Source organism: Phalacrocorax aristotelis, chromosome 7, assembly GCF_949628215.1.
Source record: "Phalacrocorax aristotelis chromosome 7, bGulAri2.1, whole genome shotgun sequence".
Taxonomy (NCBI): Eukaryota; Metazoa; Chordata; class Aves; order Suliformes; family Phalacrocoracidae; genus Phalacrocorax; species Phalacrocorax aristotelis.
The window spans coordinates 34611041-34627166 of NC_134282.1; the positions used below are offsets into that span (position 1 = coordinate 34611041).

The following is a 16126-nucleotide window of genomic DNA, read 5'->3' on the forward strand; positions in this document are numbered from 1 at the left end:
TCTTATTCTTGATTTATGCAAATTATTGCAATCCAACAAATTACTTTGAGCTAAGTCGAAGAGCAAAGGACAACGGCATCCTTCCAAAGGCATTCTTTTTTTCTCCTTGCTTTGCAGGTTGAATTTTCAAGTTGATGACAACATTTTTAATGCTGAGTATACAGCTGAATCTGTCATTAAGACTTGTTTAAAAATGCCCTAAAGAATAACAACAAACAGGCACCTTTGGGTACATTTCAAACCAACAAAGATGACAACTGTTCTAATATTCCTGGACATGCTGGATTTAATTAGATTTCTTTTTTTTTTTGGTATATCAGATTCTACCCCCAGCATGGCAATAGTTGTACTCACATTCCCAGGAACTGAAATAACTAACTTCTATGACATCCTAGGAGATAAAAAGCTAATATATGTACTTTCCTAAATGGAATCTGTCGTGCCATTAACCTTTCAGGCTATTTCAAATAATCACCTAGCAGGACAGTACTTACTTTTATGAATGGTAATTGTGGAGCTTGCAACCAAAGCTAACTTTGAGAGGTTGTTACTACCAGTATTATGTAATGCCTTACTGTTTTAGAGTTCCATACATCATCCCAACTAAAAAAAACCAAATACAATTGCTTTTGCAAACTGGTCCAGGAAATGCTAAACGCACACTTCGCTTTTTCTGAATCTTCTTTAGCATCCAGAGGAGATGACATGTCCTTGGTTTATAAAGGCTAAGAATGGTGCCATTGTACATGACATACATTGTTCACATTTCAAGAATTGCTATGGATGACCCACAGTAAGTAATAAATGGACAAAACACAGAAACACAATATTTTAAATTTTAATCCAACAAATAAAGAGGGTCTTAACACCGTAAAATACCATTGTATTGCAAATGCTGTAGAACTGTACATTAAAAACTATTATTGTCTATAGATGTAAAAATAGCAAGTTTTATGATACAATAAAACACAGTATAGAAACCATTTATAATTAAGTAGAAAACCCTTAAACAACTGAGGCATTAATCTAAGTGTTTCTCCAAACGTATTAAAACACAGTTAATACTGACTCTAAACATCCCCCCATCTTCCCCACTCCCACTCTAATTAAACTGATTAGAAGAAATAGTAGTCTCTCAGTTACTGTGTTTTGCATTCTTTCAGAACCATTTAGATTCTCCATTTTCTTCATATACAGTAGGACAACTCTTCACAACACAGTACTACTCCTGAAGTAATTAATTTCCAACACTATATAATTTTGGAAGTAAGTATTTAAGATTATTTTGAGGGCTAGAAGAGGCCCAATGAAGTCTGCAGGAGGACAATTAAATTTTGAATGAAAATTATTTACACAAATATTAGTGTACTGTAATTACAGCATAACAACTTGCAACAGAGCTGATGGGTGCTTTTAACAAAAGCTCCAAATGAAAGAAAGGGAAGAAAAAGAGATTACAAAATAAATAATCTAAAGTTCTTCATGGTAGAAACGTTCATCGTGAAGCTGTCTACCATAATCTGTCGCTTCACTGTTAAGAAACAAATCCTGGTTCTTAAGAATTTCAGCTTCAGAAAGCTTTTTATCATCATTCAAATCCATTTCTTCAATAAGGTGAAGAGCCTTTAAAATAAATGGAACACCATGTGCACAGTTACTAGATGTGAACATTTATCAATAATGCTTTTGGGACAGCTTTGTCAAAGTCCTGCCACAACGCTGTTATTTTAACAAGCTAGACAAAATTTTATAGACAAAACAAAGCCTTTCTTTCCTTGGTTTGTTTTTCTTTGCCTCTTTTATTTGGTGGAAAAATCACAATATCAAACCTTTACCCTCACTATCGATTCTAAAGCAACAAACCAATGTCAAACCCGTAGCTTTACTTTGAGGGTGGAAGACATTATTAAGCCAGCAAAGATTAATCATATTCCTAGAACCACCTGTAGTCCTTGAAATCCACGGGCGAGTGCAGTACACACCTTCAGTGTACAGTCTGCAGAAAATGCAAGCTTGGCATGTCAGCTAGAGACCCTGGGTTTTCAGAGGGCCCCTTGGACATTCAGCCACAGAATGACAGCTACAACAGCAAGTCCTTGATGGGTGGGACCTCAACTAGGATTTGAGCCAATACTGTCTTCAAGTTGTGCATTCTCTCAGAAGTGTGTGCCTGTTATCTCTGTCCCATATTTAACCTGTGTCTGACAAGAGAAGCATCGTTTACAGCTCTCAGGTTAATAAGCTGTAAGCATCTCTTGCTTTCAACTCCAGAGTTGTCTATTGTCCTAAGCCATTTTTTATTTCCTGAAGCTGTGGAGGCTCTCTCTTCCATCATACATGCATATTAAAAAAAAAAGGAAAAAAAAAAAAAGATTTGCAGCTGGATAATCTGTATCTATTTATGATTTCCAAAAAAACGCTCCATGGCTTTAATTGATGATTAAAATGTAACTGGAAAGCATTTGATGACCACTGTGAAAAAGGGTTTTCTACCTTCAGTGGTGGACAATATAAGCCATCTATGCATAAGAACTTCAACTTTGGGTAGCACTTCACGCTTTCCCTGATTTCCTAAAAGCAAAAACTTCCTCTTCTGAAAAAACTTTAAAATATTAAATCATGACAATATCAAATGAAACTGCAAGTAAAAACAGTTATCAGACTTTTGCTTATTTATATATTATAAAGGGAAGGAAGTCAGCAGTAAAACAAAAATGCAATTGCAGAATATTTTAGTTGTAGCTTATTCATAGGTATTGCATAGCTCAAAGTGAACAAACTGGTGCAGCACCTCTATTGCACTTATTATCTCTGAGAAATAGGGGAGTCCCAGTATTGCATGTTTTTTACTTGTATTTGCTAAACATCTACAAATACAATGGTTTAGAGAATCCTTCTGTACCTACTTTTTACTTTTTCTGATTGTTTTGGCTCAATATAACTGCTTAGTGGCTTTTTTAAAAATTAAATGTTACTTACATTTAAGCTGACTACGTCACCAAGAAGGACTGAAGAAAATAGCAGGGACTAACGTCAGCCAAGCAGATTTTAAATGCACTCTGCATGGCAAAAACTACGATGTTAAGACAAACATCTTGTTAAACACTTATCAATTCCGGGAAATTGAATGTATAGTAATTTCTCTAATTTTATGTTATTTAGCTACCAATTTTCTCAAGTCATTTCGCAATGCCACAATGAAACTGCAATATTCAGCTTTCAAACAGCAGTTTATAGCTTAAGTCAATCTCTTTAGGATTGATGACTTTGTTAAGCCTTTATATTAACTGAAGAAAAAAATAGCACATCAGAGGGGGGAAAAAAAAAAGAAAACACAAAAAAACCAACCCTCATTTCCTCCAGAACCGAGCTATTACTACAGCATGGCCTTGCTGTAAGCTAAAATTTCATTGAATAGCAAAGAACTGCTAAAAAAAACCCCAAACACAACTGAGCAAACCAACAGGTATGAGTACACTCAACACCACGCAGAATTCATTTCAGTTAGAACAGCATTGTTTCTATGAAATAAGAACCGACCACCCTCAAGAGTCAGATGTTAAAAAAAACAGACTGTGCAAAGGCTTACAGATTCACATTTACAAAAATACTACCAGAGCAAAAAAAAAAAAGAAAGCTTTGCTTCCTTCAAGGTTAGATACGTGAGCACCCAGTGCTGCGTGCTAGCCGTGTTGCTTTTTCTGTCACCGAAAGAGCTGAAAAAAGAAGAGGTGGGACCTCAGTAATGAGCTAGTCCAACACAGCAGATAGGCTATGCTGTTTGATACAAAGTGCCTCCTCCTTTTACCAGGAATTACCGAGGCATGGGAAGACCTGTTGTTCATGCCATTCTGAACACCAAAATCCTCCAGTAAAAAGGAAGGAGATTTGGACCAATTAAGATAAAAAGTTACTAGCAGAAAGGCAGAAATCCTCGCTACTGCAGTCAGTGACTGTATAGTCTGCTTAGTAAAACAGGTTATTCTGGAACACTCAGTGCTTCTGCCAGCTACAAAAAAAAAAGTAAACTAAAGACAGCGAAAATGAGAATCCGCTTAGACCTATTACAGTGTTTTATCCCTGATTAAACCGTTTTAATTATCATCATTAAAGTCTGCACTACAGCATCCTGAATCATAGAATACTTCCATTTTCTTGTATTTCGGAAAAGGCAAGGTTTTAGTGCTGCAAATTATGGTGACTTATCCAGTTAGAAGAATCATGATCAATTTTTGTTTTCAGAATTATGCTGTCAGTACATAACAGCTTCTTTTAGGAGCATATATCATTAGATTTCCCTACAATAACTAAAAAATTACTGATTAAAAGACTGTACTCTTAAGCGAAACCAGATAAACTATGTAAACATGTAGAAAAGCACTTTATTAATTTACAGACATTCAGACAATTAATAGGAATTTCCAATTTGCCTAACACACTTAAAGGACCTGTGTTCTTTGTCAAACTGGAAAAAAAAGGTTAAAAATAAATGCAAAGATTACTAAGCATTCTTTTTCAAATACTAAGACATGGTAAATCTGAATGCATCTATCTTTTTTTGTGATACCTTCAGAGTTGTAACACATTAATTAGAAGCTGAACAGCAGTCAAAATACATACCTCTTCTTGTGCAATCCCCTGATTATTAGGTACTATCCAAGACAACAGCTCTTGAGGGTTGAGTTTTCCATCATTATCCTTGTCATAGTCATTCACAAACCGATCCTTCTCAACAAGTATCCATTCTGGATCTTCCCTTGCAGCTGGTAAGACACATTTGCCAAGTTTAAAGCCACTCTTTACCTCACCTTTTCTCCTAAGCAAATTCACTTAATCTCATAAAATACAACACAAAAATTGACTGAGACCTTATGGTCATCTCAGCACTTAATGGATGAAGGAAAGCAGGGAAAAACATTAAATTAACAAGTGTCCCAAAAAGTATGTAGATATCTAGTGTTTTGCAGTATATGGGCTTATGACATTATAAGGCCATAGAAGTTTTTAATAACATTCTACTGTCTGTTCCCTTGCTTTAACATCAAGGGAGGCCCACCTGTGACAGAAAACAGAGAAGACAAAGCTCCTGATTAGCTCAATAGACTCTGGCCAATACTGCAGGCTTTCATATTAGTTTACTGTCTCTTTTTTTTTTTCTAAAATACCTGGAATATATCCAAACCAATTCCATTTACTGGTTTTACTTATTTGTTTATTTGTTTACATGATTTCTACTTACCCTATGCACTGGTATTGCACCCTGCAACCTAGCCAGCAATCTTAAACTTGTCTCTAACTCTTGAGAAATTTAGAAGCAATTCAAACAACTGGTCTTTCACCACTGGTAAACTTTGCAGACAAGCAGACAGATATTAAGACTTCTTAAACCTCGTCAATCAAAAGCAGTTGACATCACAAGCTGATAAGTTACAGTTTAAAAATAATTAGGTTTCTACTATAAAAGAAAAAGAGCAAAGTCTCTCTCCTTCCTTTCTAACATCTAGTTTACATGCAGATAATCCCTTAATGACACCATTCACCATACGCTGTTGCCCAAAACCACAAGACAATTATGAAACCAGACCCACCATGTAGTTTATTAGTCATTTTAAAGCATGCTGCAGGAACACTGTCTGCAGAAGAGATGGCCATCTGGAGAAAAGTTGAAGTAGTTTCTACAATTATAGGTGATTCTGAATTCTTGCTAAAAAGTTTTAATGACAAAGCTGTTATCTATTACTGTAAGGACCCTAGCAACAATTCCACTCCTTTCTAACACCTTTGGATAGACTGGCTTGGAAAAGCTTTTTTCCAAGTCAGAGCAAGAAAAAGATAAGGAACCCTGTGGTTGCAGGAGAGATGCCTTGTTTTTACTGGCTCTGGCAGACAAAGATGGTAATAAGAGGTGAAATTCCAGGGGGTTGGCTGCAGTGAAGAACAACCAACTATTCCCGGATTTCTCTATATCCTCATGTGGCTTAAACATTTTCTCCAACTAGGATGGTAGTCCACTCTTAAGAATTAGCATGCCTTAGGACCAAGCAGACTTTCCATATGCCCTAAGCTACCGGTCTTTTTGGAAGTGGAGGAGTTATTTGCCCTATCTTGCAGCAATTCAAATATAGCCTATGAAATATTTATCTGTTAGCAACATAGCTAGAGAAAAGTATTGATAAACACCGGGTGAGCGTCCTTTTTCTTGTTAAGGCATAGAGCAAGTTTAAGGAAGGGCATGAGTGGAAAAAAAATAAAAAGTGAAAGCAGATAGGCTTTTGGTATCTGGTACAGTGAATGGGCACCTTACACTTCCCCTCCAACTCTTAAAACACAGCTTCAATCCTTCTAAAGCAAGGCTGACAGCTGCCTTCTTCAGCTCATAAAGACCAGGTAAGTTTGACCTTATGTTCCTGCCCGCTGGTTATGCAGTTGTGTTCAGCTGGCAAAACTGCATCTTATTTCAGCTGCATACCCAGTGATGAGGAATACGCCTCAGTCTTCAGGAAAACAAGTAGTAACTTGCAAGGAAATAGGAGAATGGGCTATACACAAACTACTGCTAAATTCATACAGGGCAGACTGAAATGATATGAAATAGCAATAACTGAAAGATGCCCAGTACCAGGCAACTGAATTATTCTAACAGGCAGGATAATGTAGATAACATCAGAACCTGTATGTGATGTAAATAAATCATGTCAGAACTTATAAGTAGAGGTGTAACAAGTTGAAAATAAAGGTGCATACAATTCACCCCATTCCAAAAAGCTTTTGTTCAGCTCCTTCTTTCCTGCCCCCGACCTTTTTCCTTACTTGGGTCTCTTCTGTAATCACCAAGGAATTCTTCCAGGCTAACAAATCCATCACCATCTTTATCATGTTCTTCTAAGGCTTCCTGAATGACAAAGTCCTTTTGCATACACACAAGAAGCAAAATATCCATTTGTGAAAAATTAGCACCTTGTAATCAAGGGAAATAGCAATACATTATTTTAGAGCAATAAAGTATTCTTTGAAGTAAAGACTCACTCATTTCAAATCTCCTTTTCTGTTTTATGCAGACTAGTGCAGTAATTGGTTCCTGTGCAACAACACAGATCAGTTCTTAAGAGTCTAAGATGTCAGGTTTTATGAAAACCAAATCTGAAAGATGAATCCTTCACCATAATCCAAAACTATATAAATTCATGTTTCTCAGCTACTTGTGCAAAGCTGTATCATCTCATTCCACTTTGCTTTCTTCATGGGATGTACTCACTAATTTGCATTTTTGCAACTTTATGAAATTGTTTGGAAAACAGTTGGTCTTTTGGGCCTGTGAAGCCAGTGTGCCTGTTCTCATAGTTCTGTCTTTTCTTGTTTGTCCATAATCAACAGTTATGTCAACACAGAGGCTCTGTTTTGTTTGTGTGGTGCTCCTCCAGGCAGTTGCCTCTGCAGCATCAGATAGCCAAAACTGAAGGCTCTATTGCACAAAAGCACCAATGTACTCTTCACTGGGGACAACTGTTGGTACTGCGCTGGAATGACCCCAACAGTCACAGCAGTGATGAAACAGATGCCCAATGACAAAGTACTCTTGGCTGAAATAATAATACCCCAAACTCTGAGCATAGTACAGTCAATACTAGAGCTTCAGATGGGCTTGAATACTCTTTTTTTGGCCAGAAAAGTGACTATTGTGACACTTTGAGCAAAGAGAGTAACCAGCGCTTGATCTTCTCCTGTACAAAGAAACATTTCGTGTCAGTCCCCTTAACTAGAACTGAACTCTCAACTAGGCTTGAAACCTCCTCAAGCTAAAGTCTCACTGATGTATTTCCAACCTAACAGAGTTTAGAGAGAGCTATGCCAGTCCAATCCCAAAAGTTTGCGACAATTGTGCAGTAATAGTCCTTGAAAGAGATTTCAAGGAAAAGCACTGAACTACTGCTCCAGCTCCTGAACTCCTGCACTGGATCTACAACACAGTATCAGATTTTTAGTTTGGTCTGTAAAAGCAATACACCTAACTGCTCTAAAGCACACTTCCTGTGGTACTGGGGCTAAGCACATACATTAAAAAGATGTTGCATCTGTGTACACATGCTGATAATGATACCCTCCTAAACTTTACCGTCATATATTCCACTTCTTCAGGATGTTCAAAAGCAACAAATTCATCCACATTTAGATCAGGATCATCATCTCTATTAGCTTTTTCAAAACGCTTTTTCTCCTTTAAATGAAGCTTAGAAAATAGATTTAGTTAGAGCACTTAATGAAAAGGAAAACCAACATTATAGTAGCTGGCCATAACCTCATTAGAATATTGTTTCACAATACCTACTCATATTATACTGATGTTATATTTTCACTAAAAAGAGCTCATCCAGAGCAACAAGAACAGCACTTTTAACTGAAGTAGTTTTATTTTAAGATTTGCATTAAAACTACCTTTTTCTCCATGTAAGGAGACATTTAAAACACACTCTTAGCCAAGGCTTCAAAAACATTGAAGAGAGATAACAAAAAGACCAAGAATTCTTGTCTTTATACATGCTTCCTCTTCTAAAAGTCACCAATTGCCAAACTAACCTAGTGGAGTACAGTGATTATAGTTAATGACAGCCATTGCAAATTCCAAAATTTACATTTTGAGGACATCTAATCTTCTGGATCCATATCTCATTTGTAACAAGGCCTGTTTGTAGTTCAAGGTGGTCTTGAAATATCATATACATAAAATGTCTTTTCTGAAGCCATTTTAAGTGCTGAAGGATTAGACAGATTCCTTTAATACAAGACTGTCGCCCATTACATCTGAACATATTTCAAAGCAAAGTCACTTCTCTAATCTGTTTCAAGTATAAATATTAGCGTGCCTTTTAAAAATAATAAGTATCCACAATAAGCAGACAAGTTCTTATTTCTGAATATCTCACACTTCCTGTTTCTGCATTCCAAATGTGCAAACAATATTTGGTGGTTTGGTTTTTTTTTTTCATTTTGTACAGTCTCTTTAGACAAAATACAGACCCATGCCATTGATCTCTACTCAAACTGCATGTGATGAGAGCTACAAAAATTTTGGACTCCCATGACTAAATGTGTTGTGCTATCAGTATGACTCCGACCTGGATAAGGGAGTGGCCAGCAAACCAGAGATCACAAATACTTTAAAAATAACCATTTGAAATTGTACTAAGTTTATACCCTATTTATTGATGCTTCTCTCAAAATTAGGCTAACCTCGTTAATAAAGGTTAACAAATTAGTGTAACAAATAAAGTATAATTGTAAGACCTTAACTATTCTGCAAAATAATTAAATGTACTCTTGAAGAGAAGCTGACCTTAGCTGAGAGTTTAAATAAGAAGGCAATTCAGAAGCACAGAAAGTACTGGACTGCAACATAAACTTGAACTATTGAGGGGAAAAGCCTATTTTACAGTGTTTTTTTACAAAGTGATGAACAAGGCTGCCACCTTCTGGTAAATTCATATGTTTACTTGATGTCAATTCTAAACTGATGTCATAGTCTAACTCTTCCATCTTGATTAGAGCAGGATCACCAATTTCCAAAATTAAGGAAAATGCTGAAGATAGCTGACATATGATGCTTGTACAACGCTGCTCATTTTGCTCTTTACAATATATGTTGAAAAAGTCAGCAAGCAGGAAAATGTACAAGCAGTCAAAGTACAGCATAAATAAGTGTGTAGGAGTCATCTAAGCTCAGCCTATGTATCTGTTATGGCAATATCTCAAACAAGGGATCAGTATTTTGATTGGTAGTTCCATTTTAGTCTTGTTTTATTTAACAGCTATGTAATTATTCAGTTACATGACCAAAGCTTTACAGTTTGTTTCTTCAGTGTGTAAAATCCCCTGCCCCTTGTCTAACTTAGCTTCACTTCTGCCATCATCCTATATAAACTACTACTTCTTTACTAAAAGCAGCCAAAGCAATCGTCACAGGGGGAAAAAAAAACAAACAACCAACCTCAAGCCAGAATAGTCTAAAAACTCACTTATTCTCTTTTTGGAAAATATTGACATGTACTTATCAATATGTAACTTGAAAGGAAACAAGTTTTGCTGTGTGGTTACTCTTGGTGAACCTTCCCTCCCTGCCTCTCGCCTTTCCACTCTACAGTATTTGCTTTTGTGTATGAGATTAATCTATAACTTCCGTTGTTTATACATCCACTTTTAGCTATCAGAGATTCATTTTGATTGCTAAAAATGTCTGAATTGCTATTGCTTTCTCTGTGGATCTCTAATGGACAGAAAACATTAAAGCAGGCAATACTGATACCCCACACTGGGTACTTGAGAAACACCTGAAAAAGTGGCTAGAACAGTGCAATAAAGGGGGTTAAAGAGTAGAAGGGTTTCCTTTGCCTCCAATCCAGTGGTACCGGCCTCTGCTGAAGGCAGGACACTGGTTAGACTATAAACGTAACCTAATAGATTGCCAACTTGTTTGGAGTTGGTGGCTGGAGACCATGCTCTGTGGTAAGACTATCAACAGACTCATACCCCACTCAGCCAAAAAAATATAGCCAGGAGGTATGATTTCACTCTGTCTTTGTTTTGTTGGTAGCAGCTTTAATACTCCATTACTTTCTTTTAATTACTCCCCTATCTCAGATAGATGAAAGTGTTAAAACATGTGCCAGCTGCTAGGGTTTCTCTACCCATCTTATTCCATCACAATAAACAAACATTGCTGTGTTTTACCAACAGCTTACAGAAACTGATACTGCAACATTTTACCTGTCGAAATGATTCTTCTTCTTGATCCTCCAGGACACTGTTCTCATCAAAATCAATTACACGATCATACATTTGCATATTATACTCCTTCCAAGATACTAATCCATCACCATCTTTGTCATAGTTGTTGAAATGTTGCTTAGCTTCTTGCGTAACATAATGTTTAAAAGATTGCTGTATCCACGAACTCAGCTCATCTGTGAAAATAGTTTAAAAAAAAATCAGAATCGTCTGCACTATAAAAACTGTAAAGATATCATGGGTCTATTCAGTCTGGAATATACTCTGCAATTCAGATGTAAGCATACAGGCAAGAGGCTAGTTAAAGCAAAACAATGTTTCCTCTATGCTATGGCTTTTTTCAAGTTAACTGAATGAGAGAATAGATCACAGCTATAGCCTTCAGTTCTTCTTTTGTAGTACCATTTCCCCATTGCTACCCTTAGGCTAGAGTTCGTTTAATCTGGCTTACGTTGGCACTGCCAGAAAAAGTGCGATGCATCCCATTCTGATACGCATGGGACGTGGTAGGAAAAAATTATTACAGGTGGCATTCGTACACCTGCAGAGCAAACTGTGTCACTAAAAACTCAGCCCATAAGAAGGAAGATTCTTCATTTTCAGCTGATTTCACCCTTATTTAGCTCACTGGGACCTGAACAGTGGTAGCAAGAAGCCTGCCCCTTTTGTTGCCTGCTGACGTATTTGTCTCAGCTTGAGATGATTATGTAGCCAGGCCTTTTCAAATCTGAAGCCAATCAACACTGTAGCATCCTTTCACCATGGTTTTTTTTGTTGCTATTCAAAGCCTTATAAAAATGATCCTGAATACAGTTTGGACCAACTGCTCTAAATTTAACTTTGTGCCCCCCAAAAAATATTGTTCTCATCAGTTTTGGTTTCTTTTGAAAAATCCACAAACTGAAATAAAACTAAATTCACTGGCATTGCCTTCATTACCCAAAATAAAATATTAACAGATATCTTCTCTTTACTTGGGGCTGAAATCAAGCCTTATATATTTTGGAAATCTTTTTAAGCTACTTGTTTTTATAGAAAGGTGGCTAAAAGAAATAAAACTTTAACAAACAGATGAATTCACACAAATACATTAAAGTTACTTCATTTAAAGAAGATTCGGAGAACATGTTCTCTCCATTATCATCCAGTTATTTTCAGGTGCCCAGAAGGGGAAGACAACTTCCTCTGCATTCCAAAGGTATATAGCTATTTCAATTCAGCTGAAATCCTGCTCCAAAGAGTCATGTACTTTGGTGTAGAAAAATCTTACAGCATTTTTTAAATCCTAAAGTATCTTGTTCTATCCTTCTTGGCAGAAGAGTCAATACAACTTTACTAGGTTTATTTAAGTATCTTTGAAAAGCAGCAAGAGATTTTAAAAATTATATTCTGAATACCGAATTTGTATTACCAAAGGAACCAACTTTGTAACAGATTCTGTGAACTGACTGAATGTGCAGCATTGTCTCACAAGAAACTGCAACAGGTTTTCTTAAAGACAGAAAACTTATGGCATGGTTTACTTCCCAGCATTTGAGGCAGGAGGCACAAGCATCTGAGCACATAATGTCCAGCACCATTCACCAGGAACACCCATTTCTCTGAGAAGCTGTATTAATGTACCACATCTCTCACTGTTATTCTCCAAACAGAGGTGCCACTAATAAGGAAGAAGTTCTCAAAGAATGTTTTGCAATACACTGAGAAATAACTGAGCTGAAAAAGCTTCAATACTGTAAGTTTCTTAGTGTAAAAACACATTCCACCGAGTTTTCCTTTGGGAAGCAAGGGGAAGACAAGTTTCCATTAGACTGAGACCAGATACAATACATGCCATCAGGATGGAGTACAGGCAGGATTTGTACACTTCAAAATAGAGCTCTTCCCTTGTAGCCTTCACATTGTGAATGGCCTATGTTTGTTACAGAGATTAGCCATCCTGCCAAAGCTATGTACTATCTCACCTCTAGACAGCCAGATGCAGGAACACTGAAGTCAAAGTGCCATTGATTAGTTTCAGCATATAAAGTGGAAGACATTCTAGAGATACAGTTGATCTTGTCTTTAAAACTGTATTTTGTCCTCTCACCTAGAAAGCTTCCTGCACATTTAATACCATGTTCATTAAGTATCACTGTTCTGGTGTTTGAACAGGGATTCCACTTGCTCCGTATGTGTGCACGTGAGGGACATTTTTTGTCAAAATCACAGCAAAACCACCACCACATTTTCATACCGAGTTCAAAAATTAAAGAAAGTGTCATGAGGGTGTACTGAAACGAAGGGCCTGAGTTTACCATGGAGTTCACAAGTCTGACTAATAAAAACCTGTCTGGGAAGAGACCTTTGATACTCTGTTGTGATGATCAAATTACAAGATCAAATTACAAGTTATAAGCGGGAAGGAGGGAAGAGGGAAAAGAAAAACAGAGTTATGATATTAGACCTCTGAAGAAAGTGGAGTGTTTCTGACAGAGAAAGCAGAGGAAGTTTAGAGACAAGTTAATGTTAAAAAAAGATGATTATTGGAAGTTAGTTTCTCTCAGGATGTGCTTTAGTTGATCAAAAAAAGTGGTTTGCAGATAAAGGCTGTTAAAAAGATTGGTAATACTGATGATAAAAAATTAATTTCTCAGGTATAAAGAGCAGCTTTGGTCCAAAAATCAAATTGGAAATTAAATTATAGAATGCAGTAATATAGCAAGATAATTGCCAATATGTTCAGATGAGATAGCAGATAAAATTATTCAGTAACAAAATGACAATAGTATATTAAACATTTTTTTAAAAGTCACTATTTTTGTTGTCTACAGGGAATAAAACAGCCTTTTAATAAAATTATCAGATTTTCTGGCATAAGAATTAAATAATGGCTAGATAACAAAGTTTGTATAAAGACTTATTTAAAATCCTACTGCACAGAGAAAAATCCTAATTATATTACTGTCATCCCCAAAGCTAAAAAATATTATGTCTCTAATTTCTGTCAAGATGCCTTAAATTACCAATGATTAGTGTTTTCGTCGTATTTTTTTCCTTGCAGTACCTGGGAGCAATTACACAAGAGAAGACAGGAAATCTTATGGATAGAGTTCAGTATGGGTTTGAGCCCAGACCTGGTGAAGGTCCTGAAGCCAGGTCGCTGGGTTGGACTGCTTTCCTACATGGACCAACACATCTGACATCAGTGGAGTTGCCCCACCTTGCTGTAGCCACAGCTTGTTGCTTTAGCCTGTGCAACAGGATTCATCTCCTTTCCCTTTGTTTTGTAGCACTTGTACCACCAGGATGGCGCTGGGATTACAACTAGAGGCTGGAGGTTATGGTTGCAAAAGAAGGGGCAAAGAAAGGTCCTATTACTCCCTGCCACTGTAGATCTGCCTGTGACACCATAGCCAGGTGATATTAGGACACCTGAAATTAAGCATCTACATGGATGCTGTGTGTCTAAGCTCCTTGTGTAGCCAGTGGAGATCCTGCCAACCTTCCCCAGAATGGCTGTCTAGGGTTCATTGGCTGCAATGAGGTTTCACTGTATGGACTGTAGCATGCAATAGCCTGAACACAGGGTCTTCTAGGGTTGTTTTGGATGCTTTGTGTAACCCTCCCTCAGTGTGTCAACTTGTTCAAGTAAGTCTTAAGGCAAGTAAGCAAGGTACACACTGCTTAAAAGTGTAAAGCAGTTTTTTATTGTCGAATGTGTGCAACAGATAGTTGCAACTAACACCTTCCTAGGGTAAGCATTACCATGCTTTCCATCTCCACTAAGCTAGCAACGAGTCCTTGCTGTCCAGCAATCGTAAGTCAGGAAGGGAAGAGTGGGCCTCTGCTATTCCCTGAATGGGCTGATCCTTGTTGTTTCAGAGTTGCCACCTTCTGACTCCCAGCTGTTTCACTAAAGCTTCTGTATGTTTTCCCGTTCACATATTTTCTCTTGAGTTGTGGTCTATGCACATTCTCACAGTTCTTCCTTGTTGGGCTAGATGATCCCTGAGGCCCCTTCCAACCTGTCATTCTATAAAATTAATGTATGATACGTCAGTGTCACTTAGTATCACCAGGTATTGAAGCACGTGTATGTAGCATTATGTCTGCAGTGTACTTGGCCTCTTAAACTTGCTCTCTGAGCTGCACAAACAGGATTTCCAAGACAGAAACCCACTTGATTCACAGTGGCTTCAGAGGCACAAGGAGCAGCTCCAAGCACAAAGCAGGTTATTTGCAAGCAACTATTGCTGTCTTGCCCACGTTAACTCACTCCTGTGTGCTCCTGACGACCTTCACTTCTTTCTTCATGTAAAGCAGAGATCTTAGGGTCTGAGCTATCCTCCATATATACAGTCTGTTGGTATTTCTGACTCACTGCAAGCGGGTTGCCGTGGAAATTCTTCACAGCGTGTCACCGGCTGTGTCAAGGGGGGAGCGTGCCTTTTCCTTCTCTGAGGCACTAGGCCAGGCCCGGGACACGGCCAAAGCCCGGTCCCCGCCCTCTGAGACCCCCACGCACGTCACCAGCTCGGCCCCGGGGCACGCAACCCCCGCCGTTACCCTTGGTGAGGAGACCGTCCGCGTCCGAGTCGATCTTCCTCACGATGGCCCTCAGCCGCCGCTGCTGCTCCTCCGGGCTGAGCCGCGCGTACTCCTCCGCCTCCTCCTGCGGCACAGGCAAACCGCGCCTCAGCCCGCCGCCCCTGGGGCCGCCCCGGACCCTCCCCGGCCCGCCACTGCCCACCGCGGGGTGAGGCGGAGGGAAGTGCCAGGCCCGCGGCCTCGCCGGCGGGAAGCGCTGCTCGGCCCGCTCCCGCCCGCGGGCCGGGGGAGCCCCGCCAGGGAACCCTCCCGCCGCCGCCGCCGCCGCCCACCTGCCCGCCGAGCAGCGCCTCTCGGTCGTAGTCGGCGCGGTGCTCCCCCCGCGCCGCGCCCAGCGCCGCCAGGACCAGGCCCAACGCCAGCACCAGCGGCCGCCGCCGCCGCCGCATCTCGCCCGCCGAGTCTCGCCCGCCGAAGAGGGCAGAGGCGGCGAGGGGCGGGGAAAGGGGCTGCGGAGGGCGGGGCGAGGGCGGTGGGGGGCTGCGGGGGGCCGCCTGCGCGGGGACGGGGGGCGGCGCGGCGGGGCTGGCAGGGGCCGCGGTACACACCCGGCCCTGGCGAGGGATCGCGGCCGGGCGCGAAGGGTGCGCTAAGGGGGAGAAAGTTGACCCTTCTCGCTCGCCCAGCCCTTCCCTTTACGGTGCATCAGTGGAAGACACCAAATGCTACCAAGAGACATCGGTAACTTTCCGGCAGGCTGAAGTGACTCTTAACAGAACTTCAGACGAGGATCGGCAAACCCTGGCATGAGGGAAGA

At 39.5% G+C, this 16126-nt stretch overlaps 1 protein-coding gene across 2 annotated transcripts; it reads right to left on the bottom strand.

The window, feature by feature from the left end:
• Nucleotides 1-822: 822 nt before the first annotated feature.
• On the bottom strand, nt 823-15801 carry RCN2 (reticulocalbin 2). 2 transcript variants are annotated; one of them, XM_075099951.1, is made up of 7 exons: nt 15642-15801; nt 15328-15433; nt 10759-10955; nt 8114-8215; nt 6811-6907; nt 4621-4763; nt 823-1623 (listed from the first exon to the last, which is right to left on the bottom strand). In XM_075099951.1, the coding sequence occupies exons 1-7, from the start codon at nt 15756-15758 to the stop codon at nt 1471-1473; spliced, it is 915 nt and encodes a 304-aa protein (XP_074956052.1). In that variant the 5' UTR covers nt 15759-15801; the 3' UTR covers nt 823-1470. The 2 variants fall into 2 exon arrangements, with proteins under 2 accessions (XP_074956052.1, XP_074956050.1); XM_075099949.1 differs by having other exon boundaries at nt 8114-8227.
• Nucleotides 15802-16126: the final 325 nt, after the last annotated feature.

What these genes read in the sequence shown, in the direction of transcription:
- RCN2 (XM_075099949.1), bottom strand. Translation starts at nt 15,758, where the DNA reads ATGCGGCGGCGGCGGCGGCCGCTGGTGCTGGCGTTGGGCCTGGTCCTG. An exon ending in AGGCGCTGCTCGGCGGGCAG is followed by an intron (nt 15,434 to 15,641) that starts GTGGGCGGCGGC and finishes CCTGTGCCGCAG; the next exon opens with GAGGAGGCGGAGGAGTACGC. An exon ending in AGGGGATTGCACAAGAAGAG is followed by an intron (nt 1,624 to 4,620) that starts GTATGTATTTTG and finishes TTTATTTTAAAG; the next exon opens with GCTCTTCACCTTATTGAAGA.